The following is an 18,428-nucleotide window of genomic DNA, read 5'->3' as shown; positions in this document are numbered from 1 at the left end:
GAGGCTCATCCCTGCCTTCATCACCTTCTTCTCTATTTGTTCTTCCATACTAAGCAACAAGCTCTAAATAGTTCCTACTGTTTCCCCATATGTTGTCAATAATATCTTCAAACCAAAGCAGGACCCAAGAAAAAGATCYTTTGCAGCTTGCATCAGTTGTTATACTTCAGAGATACCTTCCTAATCAGAAAAAAATGTAATTTTTGAGAGTTTTCTTATAAGCGTTTCTCCTGAACATTTTATTCTGTTAAAAGAAAAACGATCAATTTGTCTACATTGTTGCATTGGCTGCTGAGAAATGCTTTCTGTATTTTCTGTATTCAGTCACCTTATGTTATTTATTTATATCCAACTTACYGTTTTATTACTGTCTCCAGGTTGAGCACTTCCATATCAAGCCCCACATGAACAGTATCATTTAATAATAAATCAAAACTGTTTTGATGAATCTTATTTCATATTTGAATTTGAACAAATAATTTATGAAAATTATCTGTCTAGCTCAGTTCTAGATCTAATTATAATTCTGATTACAGGCATATTAGGCATATTAGGCATATTTTTCTTTTTCAATATTATTTCTCCATTTTAGCCATGTTCTCTCATTTAAGGTCATTTACATTTCCCTAAATTCATGAGGTTTGGACTGCTTCAAGGTTCATAACCTCTTACGCTTTTAAATGAACTTCCCAAAGTTCTTTTCTTCTTTTCTTTCTTTCTTTTTGTGTTTTAGTTGGTACTACCTCTGTATCAGCAGAGATTTGGATCGTTCTGAGCATTGTTCATCGGGCTCTTTTCTGCAGCTGGAGCATAAAATGACCTCTGTAGAGTTGTCTTCTCATGGTCTGTGCAAGGAAACTGAAGCTTGTTGCTTGCCAAAGTAAACCAAACGCTGTATCAAGCTTATGCCTTTGTACTGCTCACACTGTCTTCATGCTAAGATTTCTTATCTAATGTCTTGACACTCTGAGCTCATGTTTGTGGTGCATAAGCTCCTTGGTTTGTCAAGCTTCCCCAGAGGTTTCTGAGGAGACGTTTCCTGACATGTCTGTGCTGTGCAAACTCTTAGTACTTCTGTTAGGGGATTAATGAAGTTGACACACTGTAGCYTCTCCTTCCATGAAGACAAAGAGTTTCATTCAAGAAGCAGCTTGTTTATCATCTCAGTCTTTTGCTGATAAAAGGATCACTCAGACATTACATAGCTTTAGAAAATCCTTTTCTTCTGAACCAAGCTCTAAATTATATTCTCTGGGTGATTTTATGTTAAATGTTTCTCCAGAAAGCTTTCATTGCCCTGTAAGTTTTGAACAAAATACTTAAAATTATAAACTAAAATTCGAATTAGGGTATCAAAGCAGAAATGATAGCATTTTCACAATTGTTTCCAATTTCTGAAGCCTCTAGTTACTTTAATTCATTCAATTCTTGGCACCTTTAAGCTCTTAAACACTTTTAAACTTTTAACTTGTTCAASTTGTTTCTTCTAAACACAAATTTAATTTAGTCTTTGGAATTCAAAAACCAAAAATAACTTTTTGGTTGGAACATACATCTCATAAGTGTCCCTGTACCTTGTATTTTGCATTCTTGGAAAATTAGAGCTTGTTCTCAGACTCCTAATGTGCGAAGTTTGGACCAGTAATCATGTATTTTGACTGGTTTTGTGACAAGAGTTTACTGCCGGGGAATGGGGTTTTGCTGGGATTATAAAACAGACSTGGAGTTGTTTGTTGTTTGAATGGAAAGGGATTCCAGGCCTAACTGCTCAAGGGAATAARCTGGGTATAAGATACTTATTAGAAAGTGTGTCAGCAGTTTTGCCTTGTGTTAATGCTCAAGAGCCTGCTTCTCCCTTATCTTCCAAAAGCAGATTCCGTGTGCAAGGGTGTATTTCTGATGAACGGCATTCACCTCACTTTCCTGCCTCTGGTCCCTTCTGATTCTGTACCTGGTTCACCAAAGCACCCTAGTCCAGCTGGTCTTCCCACCTTGGATTCTCCTCTGYATGTCTGTGTTGGTTCAGACTTTTCATGACTGTGTTTTTCTGTCATCATAGTTTTTCAGTGATGCCACTGTCTAATTTGCCAGTCATGGCAAATGACCCCCAAATCTAAGCCTCGGCAGATTTCCAGAGGCTGAGCTGGGATTGTCTGTGTCAGGGCTTGAGAACTGGTGTTGACAGGTCCCCTGAGTCACGGCTGAACCAACAGCGGGCTCCGGCGTAACGCGCGTCCCTGCCGTTGAGAGGGATTGCTCAACCTTTGGTCCAAGGCTTCGGGATGGTCCTTGCTAAGCAAATGTGCCATTAACTGTAGACTAGTTATGAACGAGAGAGAAATAATTTATTTAGGAGTGAAGTGATGAAGGATTTATGGTGTCTCCCTGCGAGGCTGCGGGATCGGGCTGCCTGTGCTCAGGCCGTGCTGTCATTTTGATTTTGCCCTGMGGTGACTAGTTAGCCGTACGCTCTTACAGGGCTTGGAAGTGGGGATGTGCCACTTAGCTATAGCCCTGATTTGTGTTCAGCGCAAACCCTGAAAAGTTCCCTTTCCTTGCTTCTACAGTGCTGGTTGGGAATGAAATTACTARTTTGTGGGGGCTGAGCTGAAAGTGTTTAATGTTTCGGATTTCAGCTGTGATGAGTATCCTTCCCATGCTTTGGGAATGAGGGTGGCTAAGGATTAGTTACCTAACTGTATGAGCTGAGGATTTTATTTTTATTTTATTAAGATCGGTGTATCAGAATAGAAAGTGAATGAAGAAATCTCACACTAGTTTCTCACTCCAGTTTGCTTCCATAGGAATATTGCGAAACCATTTTAACACCTTTGTATTTTGCCTTAACAAAGTGTTTCCCAGCCCTTCCGTATAACCGAAGCCGCGTCGCACGTCACTGTGACTGCTCTGCAGAGCCCGCAGCCGCTGTGCTTCGTAGCGTGCGTCCCGCTGCGGAGCTGAGTGCGGTTCCTCTGCGCTCCGGGCTCCTGCCAGCAAGAGGAGTCGGCCGGGAAATCGGGGATGGAGCTGAAGCCACCCGCGTGACGCTGCGAGCGTTAACCTGCCCGGGAGGCTGGCTGGCTGCTCACTTTTTCTGATTAAAGCCAACTTGCAGTAAGGATATTGCAATAGAGAGGAAAAGGCTACGTTTGCAAGCAGCAGATCATTTTTATTAGAATAGAAACAGCAGTTCAGTACATGAAAGACTTAGAAATGACTGAAAACCTAACCTAACTCGAAACTTAATCAGCACTAAATGGACCAGTCTGCCTAAACTTTGTGTAGTCAAGATTTTTGTGTGCTTTAACTCCTTCCACCAGTTTATAGTGATTCCTCTCCATTTTACTTCCTATGTGTTAGCTTTTTTCCTCCCATTTCCAGGTGACATTTTGAAGACTTTTAGTACTTTTTTCCATCTGTCAGCTTGTCTCCTTTGTCTGCAAAAATACAGAAAGAAAGGACAACACTTACTGAAGTGTAACACACACGAGAACGCTCTCTGCAATGGATTCTCAGCTCATATTCTCTCATCTCTCATTCCCTTCTCCCAGGAGTTTTCCTCTTCATAGCATTGATTTGAATCATACCTCACTTTTACTATACAGCTGACATGTAAAAGCTCAAGAAATACTTTACTTGCATGTTCGTACAATACCCCTGAGCTGGCCAAGCTCAAATTTCTTCCATCCTTTCATCTGGGGGAATGATTACTCATTTTATTATGTACTTAGCGTTTACTGTAGTGTAGTCTGAGTTTTTTTTTTCTGATGTCTAGCATCTTTTATTGAAAATAACTTRTTAAATTCTAGCCAGAGTCATCATTTGTTACTATTTGGATTTTTTTCTGAGTCAGTGCAGCAGCCCCATCTCTAAAATTGACACAGCTACCATAATGAATGTATTTTTTTTTTCAGAAAATAAACCTTCTTTGACTCTTCAAAATTTCTCTAAAGAGAAAGAATCCTTACCAGCAGTTGCAGAAAGGGAGCCAAACATCCTGTAAAATAAAGAGATAATGGATGAAAATAGACGTAACACATCAAATACTGAGTGGGAGAAGGATATATGAACCCAAATCTCTATCARGTACATTTTATACATATTCAGACAAGAGATGTTCATCTCCTTGCCACCCTTTTCAGCTCAGGAGAGGGAATTGTTGAAGGAAAAATGTTTTYAACAGCAGAAGTGGGAAAAGACATTTCTGGAAAACGGGGAATAAAGGAAATCAAAACCTTTCAACTCTTACCTCATTTCTTGTTCTAGGCTATGAAATATTTTCCTCCTTGAGGCTAAATGTGAAATGATAGAGAGCTATGAGCACTTAAATGGCTATTGAAAATTAGCTAAGCTGCTCTGCATTCGGTCCTCTTCACAATATTTATTTCTGCAGTGAACCCTATGAGGAAGAACTGTTTACCTGGCAACAGGATGTTTGTGGGAATTTGATATTAATCCATGTATTTTTTAAAATGTCACTAGCTGCATTATATTCCCTAAATGCTAAGCATGCGACTAATTACTACTTTAACTGTTCATTGTGTTTAGTCTCTCGCACTGTTGTCAGTTTGTCCTTTGGTTTAGAAGCTCTTTGAGGTGCCTGCTTCACATAAATGGAAATTGTAACATTTCTCGCCCTAGCATGGTCCCAAAAAATTAGTTAAATATTTTAGAATARCCGGGAGTATTCGAAGTTGGGTTTGTTGTGGTGCTGTGACACACAGCTAATGGGCACCATGGCACAGTCTTACGTCGTGAGCCTAAACACAGCGGTTTTCCCCAGTGAGCCGAGTTACTTACTGGCTCTCCTGGCCTTCCAGGAGTTGGCGGTAAGTGGCAATCTCCTGCTCCAGACGAGCCTTGATGTCGATGAGGCTCTTGTATTCGTTGTTCTGGCGCTCTATATCAGCTCGGAGTTCAGCCAGCTGGGCCTCGAGGTTGCCTATCAAGGCCTGGGTCTGTGCTAGCTGGGCACTGTAACGCTCTTCCGTGTCTGCCAAGGTGTTTTCCAGTGCCGCTTTCTGGAAACAGGTTGGAGGGAAACAACAAAGCGGTTGCTGCCAGGTACAGGATTGCTTATGGGAAGGGGAGTATGGACATGTTTCAGTGCGCGTGTGTTTATGCAGCGCGTGTTTGAACACACCATGCTAAGCTGGGACTGAAGCTCTATCTCCAGCCCTTGGACCGTGCGTCTCAGGTCAGTGACTTCAGACTTGCTGCTCTGCAGTTGCTCAGTATTAACAGCTACTTCACGGTTCAGCTCTTCAGTCTGAAACAGGGAAAACATTACATGWGCAATGTGAGGCCTCTTACTAGAGGTCATGAGGCTTTCACAGCACTTTTCAGAGTATTTTAAAAATTATTTTCTTTCTTTCATGGMTCTTTTGGTTAATATACTGTATATGTGTGGAGTGTTTTCTACCTTGTTGTGGAACCAGGCCTCAGCATCCTTCCTGTTCTTTTCAGCCATGTGTTCATACTGGTCTCTCATATCAGCCAGGATCTTGGACAGGTCAATGCCTGGAGCAGAGTCCACTTCAACACTGACTTGGCCAGCTATTTGCCCTCCCAAGGCACTCATTTCCTACGTTAGCATGGCAGGGGAAGACAAAAAAGGGTACAATCATAAACTGAAAACATTTTGCACCTCCTTTCTTTCTTTAAGACCTAAAGCCTGACTGACTATCATTAAGTACTTGCCGAGGGTGTCTTTAGTTACTTAGTCTACACAGAAGTCTTTTGTTCGCTGCTGGAGAGTCCAGGGCAACCCTGAGAACTCCACGTTCGCACATGGTATTTTTCTAATGTCATTTTCAGATGTGTGTCGTGTGGTTTTTCTTACCTCCTCATGGTTCTTCTTTAGGTAGGCCAACTCCTCCTTTAAGTTTTCAATCTGCAGCTCCAAGTCTGTCCTGGCCAGGGTCAGCTCRTCCAGGACTCTGCGCAGGCCGTTGATGTCAGCCTCCACGCTCATGCGAAGAGCTTGCTCTGTTTCAAACCTTAAAAACAAAGCAAATAAAACTACTGCAGTTACCTGATACAGCCAGCCCACAGTGAAACGCCTTGTAAATGCATCCAGGTTTGCAGGACTGAAAACATTTAGCAAATGTTGTTCAGTATTAAACTGTTCTCCACATGTATTACATGATATAAAATTGTCAGTAGTGCAGATGAGGCTTTCAGCAAATGCATAAAGGGTTGAACTGCAATGACAGGATCAAACTACTGTTAATACACAGACTTTTATTGACATGTTTTTGCTTTTTCACAGCCACTACCTGTGGCTCAACAAGGTACTCACCTGCATAAGAGACCTTTTTCCTTTCAGAAAATACTTACTTGGTTTTAAAGTCATCAGCAGCCAGCCTGGCATTATCAATCTGCAAGACGATCTTGGAGTTGTCGATAGTGGCAGCGAGGATCTACGAACAATGAGAGTGATTCATTGCTGAAGCTGGAACGGTTCTGTTACCTTCTTCCTTGGTACTGAGATAGAACAGTGAAGAGCCTGTTCCGTCTGTTCTCCGAATAAAAGTGTACTGTATTTGATCTCAGGACCAAAGTATCAGTGAAGTATAGCAGATATAYGGCACAGATTTGCCATGATTACCATTTATGGATAGGTTCCCTTATTTTTTGTCAGGCGCATGAAGCAGCCTGTCACCATCTGAAGTCACCTCAGTGAGGTGAATCTGCATGTTCTGTTAGAGGGTGAGGACTCTGGTGAGCCGGYGGCTAGGTGCAGTTTTAAGACTGAAGCAAGAGACTATTTCCTTGTAACATGCAACGGAAGCAAAGTCGGCCRAGCCTTCTTGGCAGAACTTGTTCTCATTACACGTCTTCTTGTTAGCTGTGGTGAGTGATTGCAAGGACTGTATTTTAAAATAAATGATAAGTTTGTGTATCATAAACAATATATAACCGTACTGAATTTCTAAGGTCATTGAATACATTTTTATTTCCTAGACTAACCACCATTCAATTTTTGGTAACTCTTCTAATGCACCATGAAAAACTATAAAGGAAATTTTATTTACTTAAGAGTAATCCTGGTTTACTTTTATCTATAAAACATTTCATCACCAACTTTCAGAAATCAAAAAGTCATCTAGAAAAGCAACTGGAACAGCATCTTCTGACCCCTGACTAAAAGGAATAAAAGACAAGCAGAAAAAGGATACTAAAATGAGAGAATCTAATCCTCAGTTCTGCTTTTCTCTGGAACTCAATTTCTGAAACCAGTACAGAGTGTGAATGGGTTAAAGGAAAGTAAACTGTGTGGGAGGGCTTATGAACTCCAGGCTGAACCTCACATTTTTTTTTCATTTATTTACATAGTTTAGTCAGCTACTATGTATGTTTTCCAGGGTGTGTATCCTCTCAAAGTAACCTGTTATCACATACTCATAGGCTATCGGGTGCATAGATCCTGCATTTATATATGAGACTGATTACTTCATGTCTGCTGCTTTCTTTCTCCATAAACCAAACATTTCAGTCCTCTTATTTTCATTCCTAACTCAAGGAAGTGAATTCTACAGGACTAATGTATTGAGGGTACTGAAATCCTGAAATACTCTCATCATGTTTACAAAATTGAATTGGGCTAATTTTTATTTTTACTGTTAAAGCAGTGTGTATGTGCCTGTCCAAAGTTTTGCAAGTTATGTGGCAGGTAAGAAATTGCAGAGACAGGTAGGTTGCTGTTACAGTTTGGTCTGATTTAAAAGGCTTGWTTTATACATACATATATGCATGCATTATATATATATATAAAATATACATATACATATATATGTATATACACACACACCAGTTAATTCAGAAAATAAGTATTTTCCAGTAAATACTATCTGCTGAAGCTATTGAAACATAGAAAAAGTTCTACACAAAACTCTGCAAAATTAAGTGAATGGTGTTAGAGAATTCCTGCTGTTTGCTGGAGCATTATTTAGATATACTCCTGTCGACAGCATCCTCAAATCCACTCGTTGTTGCCTGTTAAAAGCAAGTATTATCAGGGAACTAAGCACTGAGGCATCTCAAACTGACTGCTGTATACATTCTCTTAGCTAACATTTTTGAAAGTAGATAATTCCTTACTGAACATGCTCTTTATTCGTCCCTGCTGACTCATTCTGTATTCATTTCATCTTCCTGTCCTTTTCATAATCAGCTGTCCCTCCTGGCTGTTTTTCTAGTAAGGATTTGTTCTAGGTGTTTGTAAAAACTAAGCTGCTTTTTAATAAATGTTAACACCTACCTTTTCTCGAAGATCTTCGATAGTCTTATAATAAGGACTGTAATCCCGAGCAGGCCCTGGTCCTTGTTTCTGGTACCACTCTCGGATTTTAATTTCAAGATCAGAATTTGCCTCTTCCAGTGCACGTACTTTGTCCAAGTAAGATGCTAGGCGATCATTCAGATTTTGCATAGTTGTCTTTTCATTTCCTGAAAGGAGGCCATCACCACTGCCCAGACAACCACCATATCCACCACCAAAGCCACCACTGAAGCTACCGCTGAAACTACTACCATATCCGCCACCCACACCACTTCCTAGGCCAGAAGAGACAAATCTAGCAGAAGAGACTGAGACACCTCTGCCACCAGATCCACCATGGATACTTGGGGCCCTAAAGGAACCTCCACCAAGACGGGCCGAGGAGCCACCAAGTCCCCCTGATGCGGAAGAGAGAGTTTGCCTGAAGCTGTAACTGGCCATAGTAAGAAATATCAGGGACCAGACCCAAGTTACAGTTCACGGAGCTGTGAACCTGGAACAGGAGCGTGTGTTCCTCTCCCCCAGCCCACTTCTTTTATGCCTGCTGCAATGGGAGTTGTCTCTCGAATGTGTTATCTGAGCCCCGTGGAATTTATCAGCCCTAAGCCAACACAGAAATTCCTCCCATTGGTCAGCTGCTGTCAAGGGGGCTGTGTTTCTTTTCCGGATACCTGGTTACATGGGAGCCGATTCCCTCCCCACCAACCATTTCCTCTTGAAGCAGAAGGTGGGATTCAGAGAACGCATCTCCTGCTGAGGACAACGTTCATGAGTCGAGAATTGTAGTTCACCTGCATGGACACAGAAGGGCTGGAAGCCCACACCTCTGTCGCAGTGTACACTGCGTCCATGGTGAAGTCACGCGATGACTTTTGTCACGTAGTCTCAGGAAGGGGTTTTAATACGGAGGAATTCAGTTGGTAGACTGATAGCCTGCAAGGAGCCCAAATGGTGAACAGTACGCGTAGGCCTGGGGAGAACAGCTCCCGCCTCAATTCACTCACCATTTGTTTCTTTGCTCTTCATTTCTTCTGGGTAGCAGTGGAAGAGAGGGTTGATAGAGAGCACTGCTTGTGAGAAAAAGTCTGGTTTTGTCTGGTTTTGTACAGAAATGAGAATCTTCTTCAGGGAACCATAACTGTAGCAGAAATAAGCCTTAAACTTCCTTGAGTACCTCTGGTGTGAGCCTGGCTATACATTCAGTCCTTTCATTGTTGTTGAAAGAGGAAAATAAGAAGAAAAAAACATAATCACTTAATCTTCTGGTCTTTGAGATTCATGAAAATGTTATTTCTAAAATGTTTAAATCCTCTGTTATCCAAAGTGAATTTTGAAAAGAAAGTTGCTTTTGCTGTTCAAGGCTCCTCCGTGAGCGTCCCTCCCATGAGTGGATGCTTTATATTTTCTTCAGTTCTCTTTCTTTCACTTGTCCCCCCTCACTCCCCGCAACCTCTGGGCTTCCCCGGAAGATGCTGTTTTTAAAAAGGGGGAGTCAGCCGCCTCCCCCGCATTCAGAGCTCTCAGGAAGCAGCCAGGCCGGATGGAAATCCTGCCACATAGAAGTGCTTCCGCTAAACAGAACTTCTGGAGCAGAAGGTGCCAGGCTGGGATATTTTAATGAGAAATCCATTAAATACCAAACTAACAGAGTAAACGTACCCCACATAAAATGCATACTCTGTATGAAGGCCTGTCTAGTCTTGATACACACATAAAAATGCATCAGATATTTTAAACAACACATTAATACTGCACCTACTTTGTACTGAGGGAAGTGTCAAACTGCAGGGCAAATATAGGGAGTGTGAAAGAATAAATACATAAACTGGAAGTTGGCCAAGACACCTGTATCAACAACTCCATTTATCCTCCAAGATTTTGTGCACAGCTTGTGCACTGCAGCCTTGCCTGCATTGTTCTAACCAAAAAAATGGTTGTAACTAGATGATTAAATTTTAGTTTCATGAAAGTTCAGACCTTCTCCCCTTTTAGTGCTTAGAAAGCCTTGAACTGTCAATGAAATTAGAGCAAGTTTTCATGGTATTTACGATAGAGACACATGTCCATAGAGAGCTGCACTGAGCCACAATTTTATTTCATAGAGCTAGCAATTATTTAAATACCAGGCAGTAACGATTTTTTATCATTACTTTGTGATGGTCTAGGAAGTGTTACATATAAGTGAAGAGCTCCTAGTCTCTTATTGCTGGGAAAGCTGTTAAAAAAAGTGTTAGAAAACTTTTTAGACTTCCTGGGTAAAAGTTACTTGAGCTTGCAAATGAAAATTTAGTTAATAGTAGAAATTGTTCAAAATCCACAGGTTTGCTAATGAGAGGGACTGTATCTGATCACCTTATTTACTTCCAAATGCTACAAAGAAATTACTGAGTAGAGAAGTATCTATTTCTTTATCCTGTAATTAGACATTGAAGTCCTGTTGTCCCTATATACTTTAAAAATTTATTCATTTTGCTGTAACATATAGCAGCCACTTTTCTTTCCTGATGCTGTCAGCCTCCCATACTAGCTTTCTGTGCTTCACAACTCTGCATTTATGTGGACTGACACTTACAATTCTTCCAGGTTATGTATTACTTTTTCACTTGTAATTAATGGAAATAATTTGTCTCTTAATAAGAATTTAGTCGTTCTAGTCATATATGCTTTACTGTGAAAGTGTGGCTATCTGGCTATCTTATGTAGTGTTCTTAAGGAAGTCTTAAGCRTGTTTCTATAGCTATAGTCTATGTGGGTAATCTATATCCCAAAAGGAGAAAGAATCGTATCCTGGTGGAGCAGCTAACTCGATTACAGAACTTTCTGCATCTATTTATTAGACYGTATGAAAAAAAAAGAATTCTGCAATGACTCAGGTACAGAATATACCATTTAATGCGTACGATAGGTGTGCTACGTGTCACCTGGCCGCTGCTGCAGCGCCGCRCGGCTGGGGCAGCACACCTGAGTTCTCTTTCCACGCGACTGCTGCATTCGTACAACTCTCCATTTTGCACAGTAAAAATAGACAGCCTTTCTTAAGAGATACAGAGGAGAGTTCTGCGTGCCACAGACACACTGGCCATTCCTTCCTGTAGATCTGAATGTCCTGTTCAGCCTTGGGAAGGAAAAACCTGCCCAGCAGGTAACTGTTCCAAGTCCTGTGAATAGTGTCGGAGTGTTAGTGTCTGATACAGACAAAGAACAAGCGACGCGAGAACAGTTATCTTATTGTTAACACTAGAGCCTGTAGTTAGAGTGTAGAGGACGTAAGTCCATGCRCTTTTCTTCACTGAACAGAAATGTGAGAGGCTCAAAGGATATATTCCAGTTTGTGTGATGCAGCAAGGGGAAAGGGACATCATTTCCTCTAGGTAGTTCTTCATTATTCCCTAGACTTTCTTCTCAGGTCCTCGAAGCAGTATATTTTGAATTTTTGCAAAACAGAATGCACATTTATGGTGTTGTGTATAATACTACATGATCTGGTTCATGAAAATCAGAGTCTGGAAGGCCTCTGTGTTCCCTGTGAAAAAATTCCCAAAGAACAGATTGCAACTTGACAGTTTGTTTGGTATTACATCTGAAAGGGAGTGTCAGGAGAGGAAGAACTGGAGAGACACTGTAATTCTTCCTTTCACATCTGCCTCCATCAGTGAAAATGTGCTCCTTGAATCTGCACGTTACATGTCGTCCTATCTTCTGCTCATCAAAACTTTGGCTGCCCCAACCTGCTGATCATGTCATACGCCTTCTTGAAAGTCGCGGCTTCGTAAGTTTTTCTCTCCTGTCTAGAATTTCTCTCTGATAACTAAGTAAACCATGATCCTCAGATTCCTGGTGCACGTGCTCTTTTTTGACAAAGGAGCGAGTGATGGCTTGTTAAGGAAAAACATTTTATCTCAGCTGCAGATGTATTTTAACAATTTGCCGCTCCGGGCAGCAGGTGTGCTCGGGGTTACCGGGCCTCGATGGGGGCGAGCACCAAAGAGAGACGCGTACCTTTAGCTGTTGCCAGATAGCAGCCCTTTGCTATCCCGTATATACTGCCGGTTGTATTCAATATATTAAGGATCATAGGCATGAGACATTTGAATCTCTTTAACTCACTGATTGTCCTTCTGTTTTTCTTTAAACTTCCTTGCGGGAAGAGCCAGTGATACAGAGACCTGATCTGAGGCCGTTTCTGAAATGACTGTGTTCAGTGTCTGCCTGAAGTACAATTTGTAGCTCTCTTGCTTTTGTATTCCATCATTAATCCTTTTTTTTTTTTTTTTTTTTTGCAAATCCCTGCAGAGTTGGCTTTGCCGCAGATTCACTAACTGTGCTAACAGATTCAAAGACAGGAATGTTTACGTGCCGGAAAAGGCAGGTTCTAGCACATACGCTCACAACTGTTACAAGTTTAAAGAGAGGGGAGAGAGAAGCAGAGCTGCCTGCTGCGCTGTTATCTTTCTCAAAATTACTGTTTTTGCAAATTAGAAGGAAAATGATTTGGTGAAAGCTTTACAGTATGAGAAATGCAGATTGGTGTCCAGATTTCTATATTGAAAGATAYGAGAAAGAAAGTCATGTAAAGGCTCGGTTTGGAAAGAAGTTAAATGAGTAACATGCAGGACAACTTTCTCATTTTTATCTGGGCATCCGAGCTGAACTTGAAAGATCTGGATTCCTGTTCGCCTACAAGCATCTTTATTGATACTGGGGCATGTAATTTAATTTCTRAATGTTCCTCATTTTCTTATGATATAATATTTCAGTAGAGTGTTATGAGGAAAAYACATGAAAGATCATGCCGTACTCAAATACTTCAGTAACTAAGAACAATATAAGAACTTGAAAAGGACATGAAACTGGATGTGCTGTGTACTTTTGGAAATCTCTCAAGTATTGTTTTTGTTTCCACAGAAGTGTAAATAGCTTTAAAAGTCTGGAGTTGACTTATTTCTCAAACCAGAACTATAATGATAATGCACATCAGTGTGTGAAGTACCCACGGAAGAAAAATAAAATGGATTGAAAATCATACACACTGATAATATCCCCCCTGAGCCTTCTCTTGCCYAGGCTGAACAGTCCCAGCTCTSGGCCTCTCCTCGTGTCATCCAGGCTCGAAGCATCTGGTATTTCTGATCRTCSTAGCAGTTTRCTCCAAAACATGTATGGGCAACTTGTGTGGTATCTGCGTATGTGCATTAGGTTACCTTCCTGCGCAGTATTGGCGGCTAGCTGTAATTGAGATCCAGGGTTTCCCACTGGCCTCTGACACTTCGCTTTAAACCTTCCCATTTTAAACASTAAAATCTGTGTCTACTGTCTAGGTAATGAAATGCATTCAGCTTTAATAACTGATATAACTGTAAGAGTCTGCTGACATGGCATCTAACAACATTTTTAACAGAAAATTTTCAGCAGTTATTTAAAATCTGTGTGTGTGTGAAATCACTGTGAACTTCTTGGTATTGCCACCATGAAAAAACCTTTCAGCAGTCTGGCTGACATTAGGCTGTGGAGAAGACTTGAACTAAGATTAGAAATATCGTAAGAAAAAACGAGATTAGCAAGGCAGTAAGTAGCTCTGATCCCTGGCTGCAGTGCAGCCGGGGCAGTGCAGGCGCGGAGTGCATGCCAGCGGAAAGGTGTTCCCCGCAGCCAGTCTTTGCGCTGTTTCTCTGAGCGTGGGTTCCTAAATAATGGGCTATTAAGAATAATTGCAAGGTGCATAAACTCCTCTTAAGGCAGTACTAAGCAAGTTACGCCAGTCAGCTGCAGTGCCCCTGAAATTGCATGTTTACCGTGTCAATCATGAAGGARTATTTGCCCTAAGGTCTATCATAGTGTGAGAACACTTGTAGAAATTCAGAAGTTTGCTGGGATTGACACTCCAAAATGTTATGTGTAACAGGMAACTTAGTAGAAATGTGCTGCTTGCGCCACAGGAAGGATGGATTTTTCTGTAAGAATTTGTGTGCTGTCTTAACCTGACTAGTGTTATTTTTTATGATTTTGGTAGGCTAGTAAATAGCAGGCTTGTAAAACAAGAGCTGCTGCGGCTGCCTTTGGTGTGGGTCTAGACCCCRCAGGCGAGTGGCCGTCCTGATCCGGAGGGAGCGTCTCGGGGAATTCAGTCACCGCTAGCTCGCGGTTCTTGCTGGGTTTCTTCTCTGTGCGGTTAGCTCTGCCTCCCCGATGTGATGTTACTCGTGSGAATGGTTATTATCATGCTCTATCGCCCAGGCTTCATCTGACTTCCTGAAGATTTTATATTACGCAGCTGGAGATGACTATTTCCAGAATTAGAGCCTCAAACACAGCTGAAGGTTGTAATGCAGAACGCTTTGGTTGCCCGTGGAAATGGGCAGAGCACGACGGGCCGGTACCACTGCAGTCCGCCCTGCAGGCCTGAGTTATAAATACACCACCAGCTAGTTAAGCCTCATTCTAATAAAATCCCCCGCCTCTTTAATGGGTRATATCGGGTTCCCTGTCTTTCCATGGCTGTCAGCTTCTGTCACTGTTAAATGAGCCAAACACAGAGACAAAACAGCTTACATGCTAATTAAAAGCATTCAAAAACAGTACACTAGGTTTAGGCTTAACCAGGATTTGCGGATTTCATRTGGAATTACCTCAAAACCTTCAGAGAGCATTACATAAAACATATTTTTCTCTTTCTTGTTCTTCGTAATGAATGAATTTCTACCAAATCATCATCTTTTTCCTTTTAATGTCTATCTGTTATTTTGCTTTATTGCCCCATCCAGTATTACAGTGTTACTCTTGTGAAAAATCGATCTGTTTTATTACTATATTTTYCCCTAAAAATGCCAGTTTACTTATATATTTTGTTAGAAAAAATTTTCTTCCATTATTTTTTAGCAGCACATTTTCCTTGTTGAAAATGTGACCATGAAACATATTTTAAGCTGCATCTTTGTTTAGTTGTCACTGTTTGAACCAATAATTTGATTTCTCAGCAGGAAGGTATGATAGCCAAATAGGAAACGGTGCTGTCACGGGCAAAAGTAGCAGCAACCAGGATTTTATAATATTCTGAAAAATACATGTTGCTTCTGCAGGTGATCGGTTGGTTCCTTAACTGTGCAGACAAGATCAGAGCCTGTGGGAGGGGAAGGAAACGCTGCGGGGAGGAGAGTGATGCAGGCTTCAGGGCAGGCTGTTGTGTTAGTGGAGGCAGAAGGGAGAGCAGGAGAGATTTTCTTTTCCAGCAGAATTATTTACAGAGTTTTAGGTTGTTCCTTTGTTGGCCTAGCAAAGGGCCTAGATTTGAGTTGATTTGGAGACCACGTTGAACAGTTTCTGTCGCAAAGCCGATGGTATGTTGTCCGCGTTTGCCGCTAGAGGATGCTGTACGAACTGACATACCGCTTCACCAACTTGGAAATGAGCTTACTCCTCGTAGCAAAGTAAAACATTCACGTGCCCAGAAACTGCAGAYGTTTCTGCCTGATTTCAGCTCACCCCGTCGTGCTTTGATGGGCTTCGACATTACGACGGGAAAATTATTCCCTGATGTATGTTACCTTAGAAACGSCGGCCAGCAAAGCCAAAGGAAAGCCAGCGGAGCGTGTGCTCAGCGGGCTGCGGGACAGCCTCAGTTTAGTTCACCGCCGTTAAAACGTCCCGCAGGACCTGAGGGGCAGCAGACGGAGCGGGAGCCTCCCCGCCGTTCGAGAGCAGCACCCGCCCGGCTCGCGAGCGTCCTTTCTGCTTAAACTGCGGGCGCGTAGGTATCTTGTCCAAAAGCACGTTATAGCAGGGTGATGCTGAGTTTAGGCCTTTCCTTGGGCGGGGAAGTGCGCAGCGCAGCGTGAGCCGTGAGCCCGCGTGGGCCTGCGGCGTGCCAGGCCGCCTGTGGCTCGGGGATGCACGATGCGCTTCGGCTTCGCTTTACAAACTCCTGCGGTTTCCTGGGGAAAAGGTTCCTCTCGTCTCCTCCACCGCCACTGCGTTAAGACTGGATTGTAACCTACAGACACCTCTGTGCCTTTCTAAATGGTAAATTGTTTTCTGAAAATAGGAAATTTTAGCTAACCTGAATCTGTTTGCCAGCCAAATGCAAGCGCAGTGTTGTTCGACAGGATAAAAAACGTCAGTGACTTGCGTCGGGCTCCCGGAGACCCACCCGTATTTGTCCGCTGAATCACTCCGCTGACATGCAGTAGACCCTGCTCAGCTGCTTTCGCAGCGCGGTGCAAGTGGGAGACTGAAACKCAGATGTGTAAGTTCTGAGTGAGCGAGTCATTTCATAGAAGAACTTCTCATTCTGGCTTGTTTTGTGGCTCTAATCTTTTGCTTGTATTGAACAAGAGTAGACAGTCCTCATCTAAAAGTGGCAGAGAAGGCTGTCTGCATATGAATGACCTTTTGTTCACCCAAAGGCAAATGTTTTCAATTTACCAAAAGTTTTGTGAAATTTCAGTTTTAATTATTCTCAATAATTCTTTCAGTTCAGCTGCTGACCTGGAGATTCAGCTGCTTGCACATCCCTTGCCATGTACACTGTAAAAAGGGTTTCTCCCATCCCTTTTTCTTCCCCATAGGTGTCACTCTTGTGTTCGGTATGAATATATTTCTTCTACTCCAAATAATTTTTCCAGATATCATCTGATTGAGTTAGGACAACTTTCTTTGGGACCATATTAAATAATATACACAATCTTAATTTCTATGTGAATGTCTCTCTTACTGGTTCCACCTAAATTTGAATATTCATAAAATTAATAATAAACCAGATAGYGTGTTGGACACATTTTTCTTTGCATTGCAGAAAAGTAAAGTTTTATTAGAGAGATTGTTGTCAGCAGAAAGTAGATCACTAATTTTGATGCAGATTAATGAACATAAATTACAGTGTTTGCATAGGAAGAACAATACAAAAAGGAAGAAGCAGATAATTTTAGAAGAGTCCTAGAGAGGAGTCCTCTTAGCTTCATGAATAACTTCCGTAGAGCAGTGCATGYGTTGTGGAGGCACACGGTGAATGTGCTGTGTGTATTATCACGTGGTACACCGGGTTGGTCAGGCAGTGGCAGGTGSATCAGAGAACACCAGCGTCTTTAACACACTCTTGACTGCCCTGTGAAAGGAAAGAAGAAACCATTACTCTGTTTGATGGGGAAATCAAGTGTCTCCTGCAGCACAGATGTTTCAGATCTATCCATTCATGTAAATACCCATCTGTGTTAGCAAGAAGGTGGGGAAGAAGCTTAGTCTGTTTCTGTAAGTGAAGCTAAGACACCCTGAAGTTAGAGGTTTGATACTGAATGGTTTAATGCCTGTTGCAATAACAAATATGGAAACCATACCACAGGGGACAGTATCAACAGGCAGAGCACAAAAATGGGAAAGCCATGGGCAGAGGATAAATTAGGGTCCTCTTTGGAAGGGGTTTCTTACCTGTCTTCTCACCATACTGACTATGAGAGTAGGAAGCAGAAGAATAGGAATGGGAGGATCCTCCCCCTCCTTGGACAGCCCCTTGAGACAGCCTGTGAAAGGGAAGKGGTTTTAATGACTGGAACAATAATGACGTTAACAACCAGACACACTGTGACACACTGTGCAGTGGGTATGAGAGACATCTTCTGAAATTTGGAAACAGCTCTTTTCATTTTATGGTTCCATTCTCTTCCAGCTGTAGTTTCTTTGCAAGTGGTAGTAGCAGAAATAATTAAGGACTATAAGGAAAAATACTTCTCTCGCATTCCCACTGTGATTGTTCATCCACTGAAAGAAGGAAGTACATTACAGTATGGTTGTACTTGGCGATTTCTCTCATGAGATTTACTCTGTGTAATCAGGTGAAGAATTGGATAAACTGTGAAAGCACATCAGTAATTGTATGCTTTACTTTTTTTTCTCTATGTTTGGTCTGCTTATTAAGCTTACAAAATATGTATTTTAATGCAGATACTGTGAAAAAAGTATTTTGTTCAGATTTCTACATCAGWCTAGTAGAATATTCTACTCTGTCTTCTGCAAGTCTCGAGACAGAAAAGACTGTGATAAAATTAAGCCCTTATTTACAAACAGAATACTTACACAATGTCTTGCTGTCCCTCCTGCAGCAGTGCCCGGTACTGAGCAATCTCCTGTTCCAGGCGGGTCTTGATGCCCAGGAGCA

At 41.8% G+C, this 18,428-nt stretch overlaps 1 protein-coding gene across 1 annotated transcript; it reads right to left on the bottom strand.

Moving 5' to 3' along the window:
- Positions 1–3,172: 3,172 nt before the first annotated feature.
- On the bottom strand, positions 3,173–8,837 carry LOC146592810 (keratin, type I cytoskeletal 19). Its single transcript, XM_085310413.1, has 8 exons — positions 8,264–8,837; positions 6,340–6,422; positions 5,843–5,999; positions 5,423–5,584; positions 5,144–5,269; positions 4,801–5,021; positions 3,969–3,997; positions 3,173–3,437 (listed from the first exon to the last, which is right to left on the bottom strand). The coding sequence occupies exons 1-8, from the start codon at positions 8,723–8,725 to the stop codon at positions 3,400–3,402; spliced, it is 1,278 nt and encodes a 425-aa protein (XP_085166539.1). The 5' UTR covers positions 8,726–8,837; the 3' UTR covers positions 3,173–3,399.
- Positions 8,838–18,428: the final 9,591 nt, after the last annotated feature.

This window comes from Rhea americana, unplaced genomic scaffold (assembly GCF_003343005.1).
Source record: "Rhea americana isolate MKP2758 unplaced genomic scaffold, rheAme1 scaffold_319, whole genome shotgun sequence".
Taxonomy (NCBI): domain Eukaryota; kingdom Metazoa; phylum Chordata; class Aves; order Rheiformes; family Rheidae; genus Rhea; species Rhea americana.
Note: the sequence above shows the minus strand (reverse complement) of the source record. Positions and strands in the feature narration are given on the sequence as shown.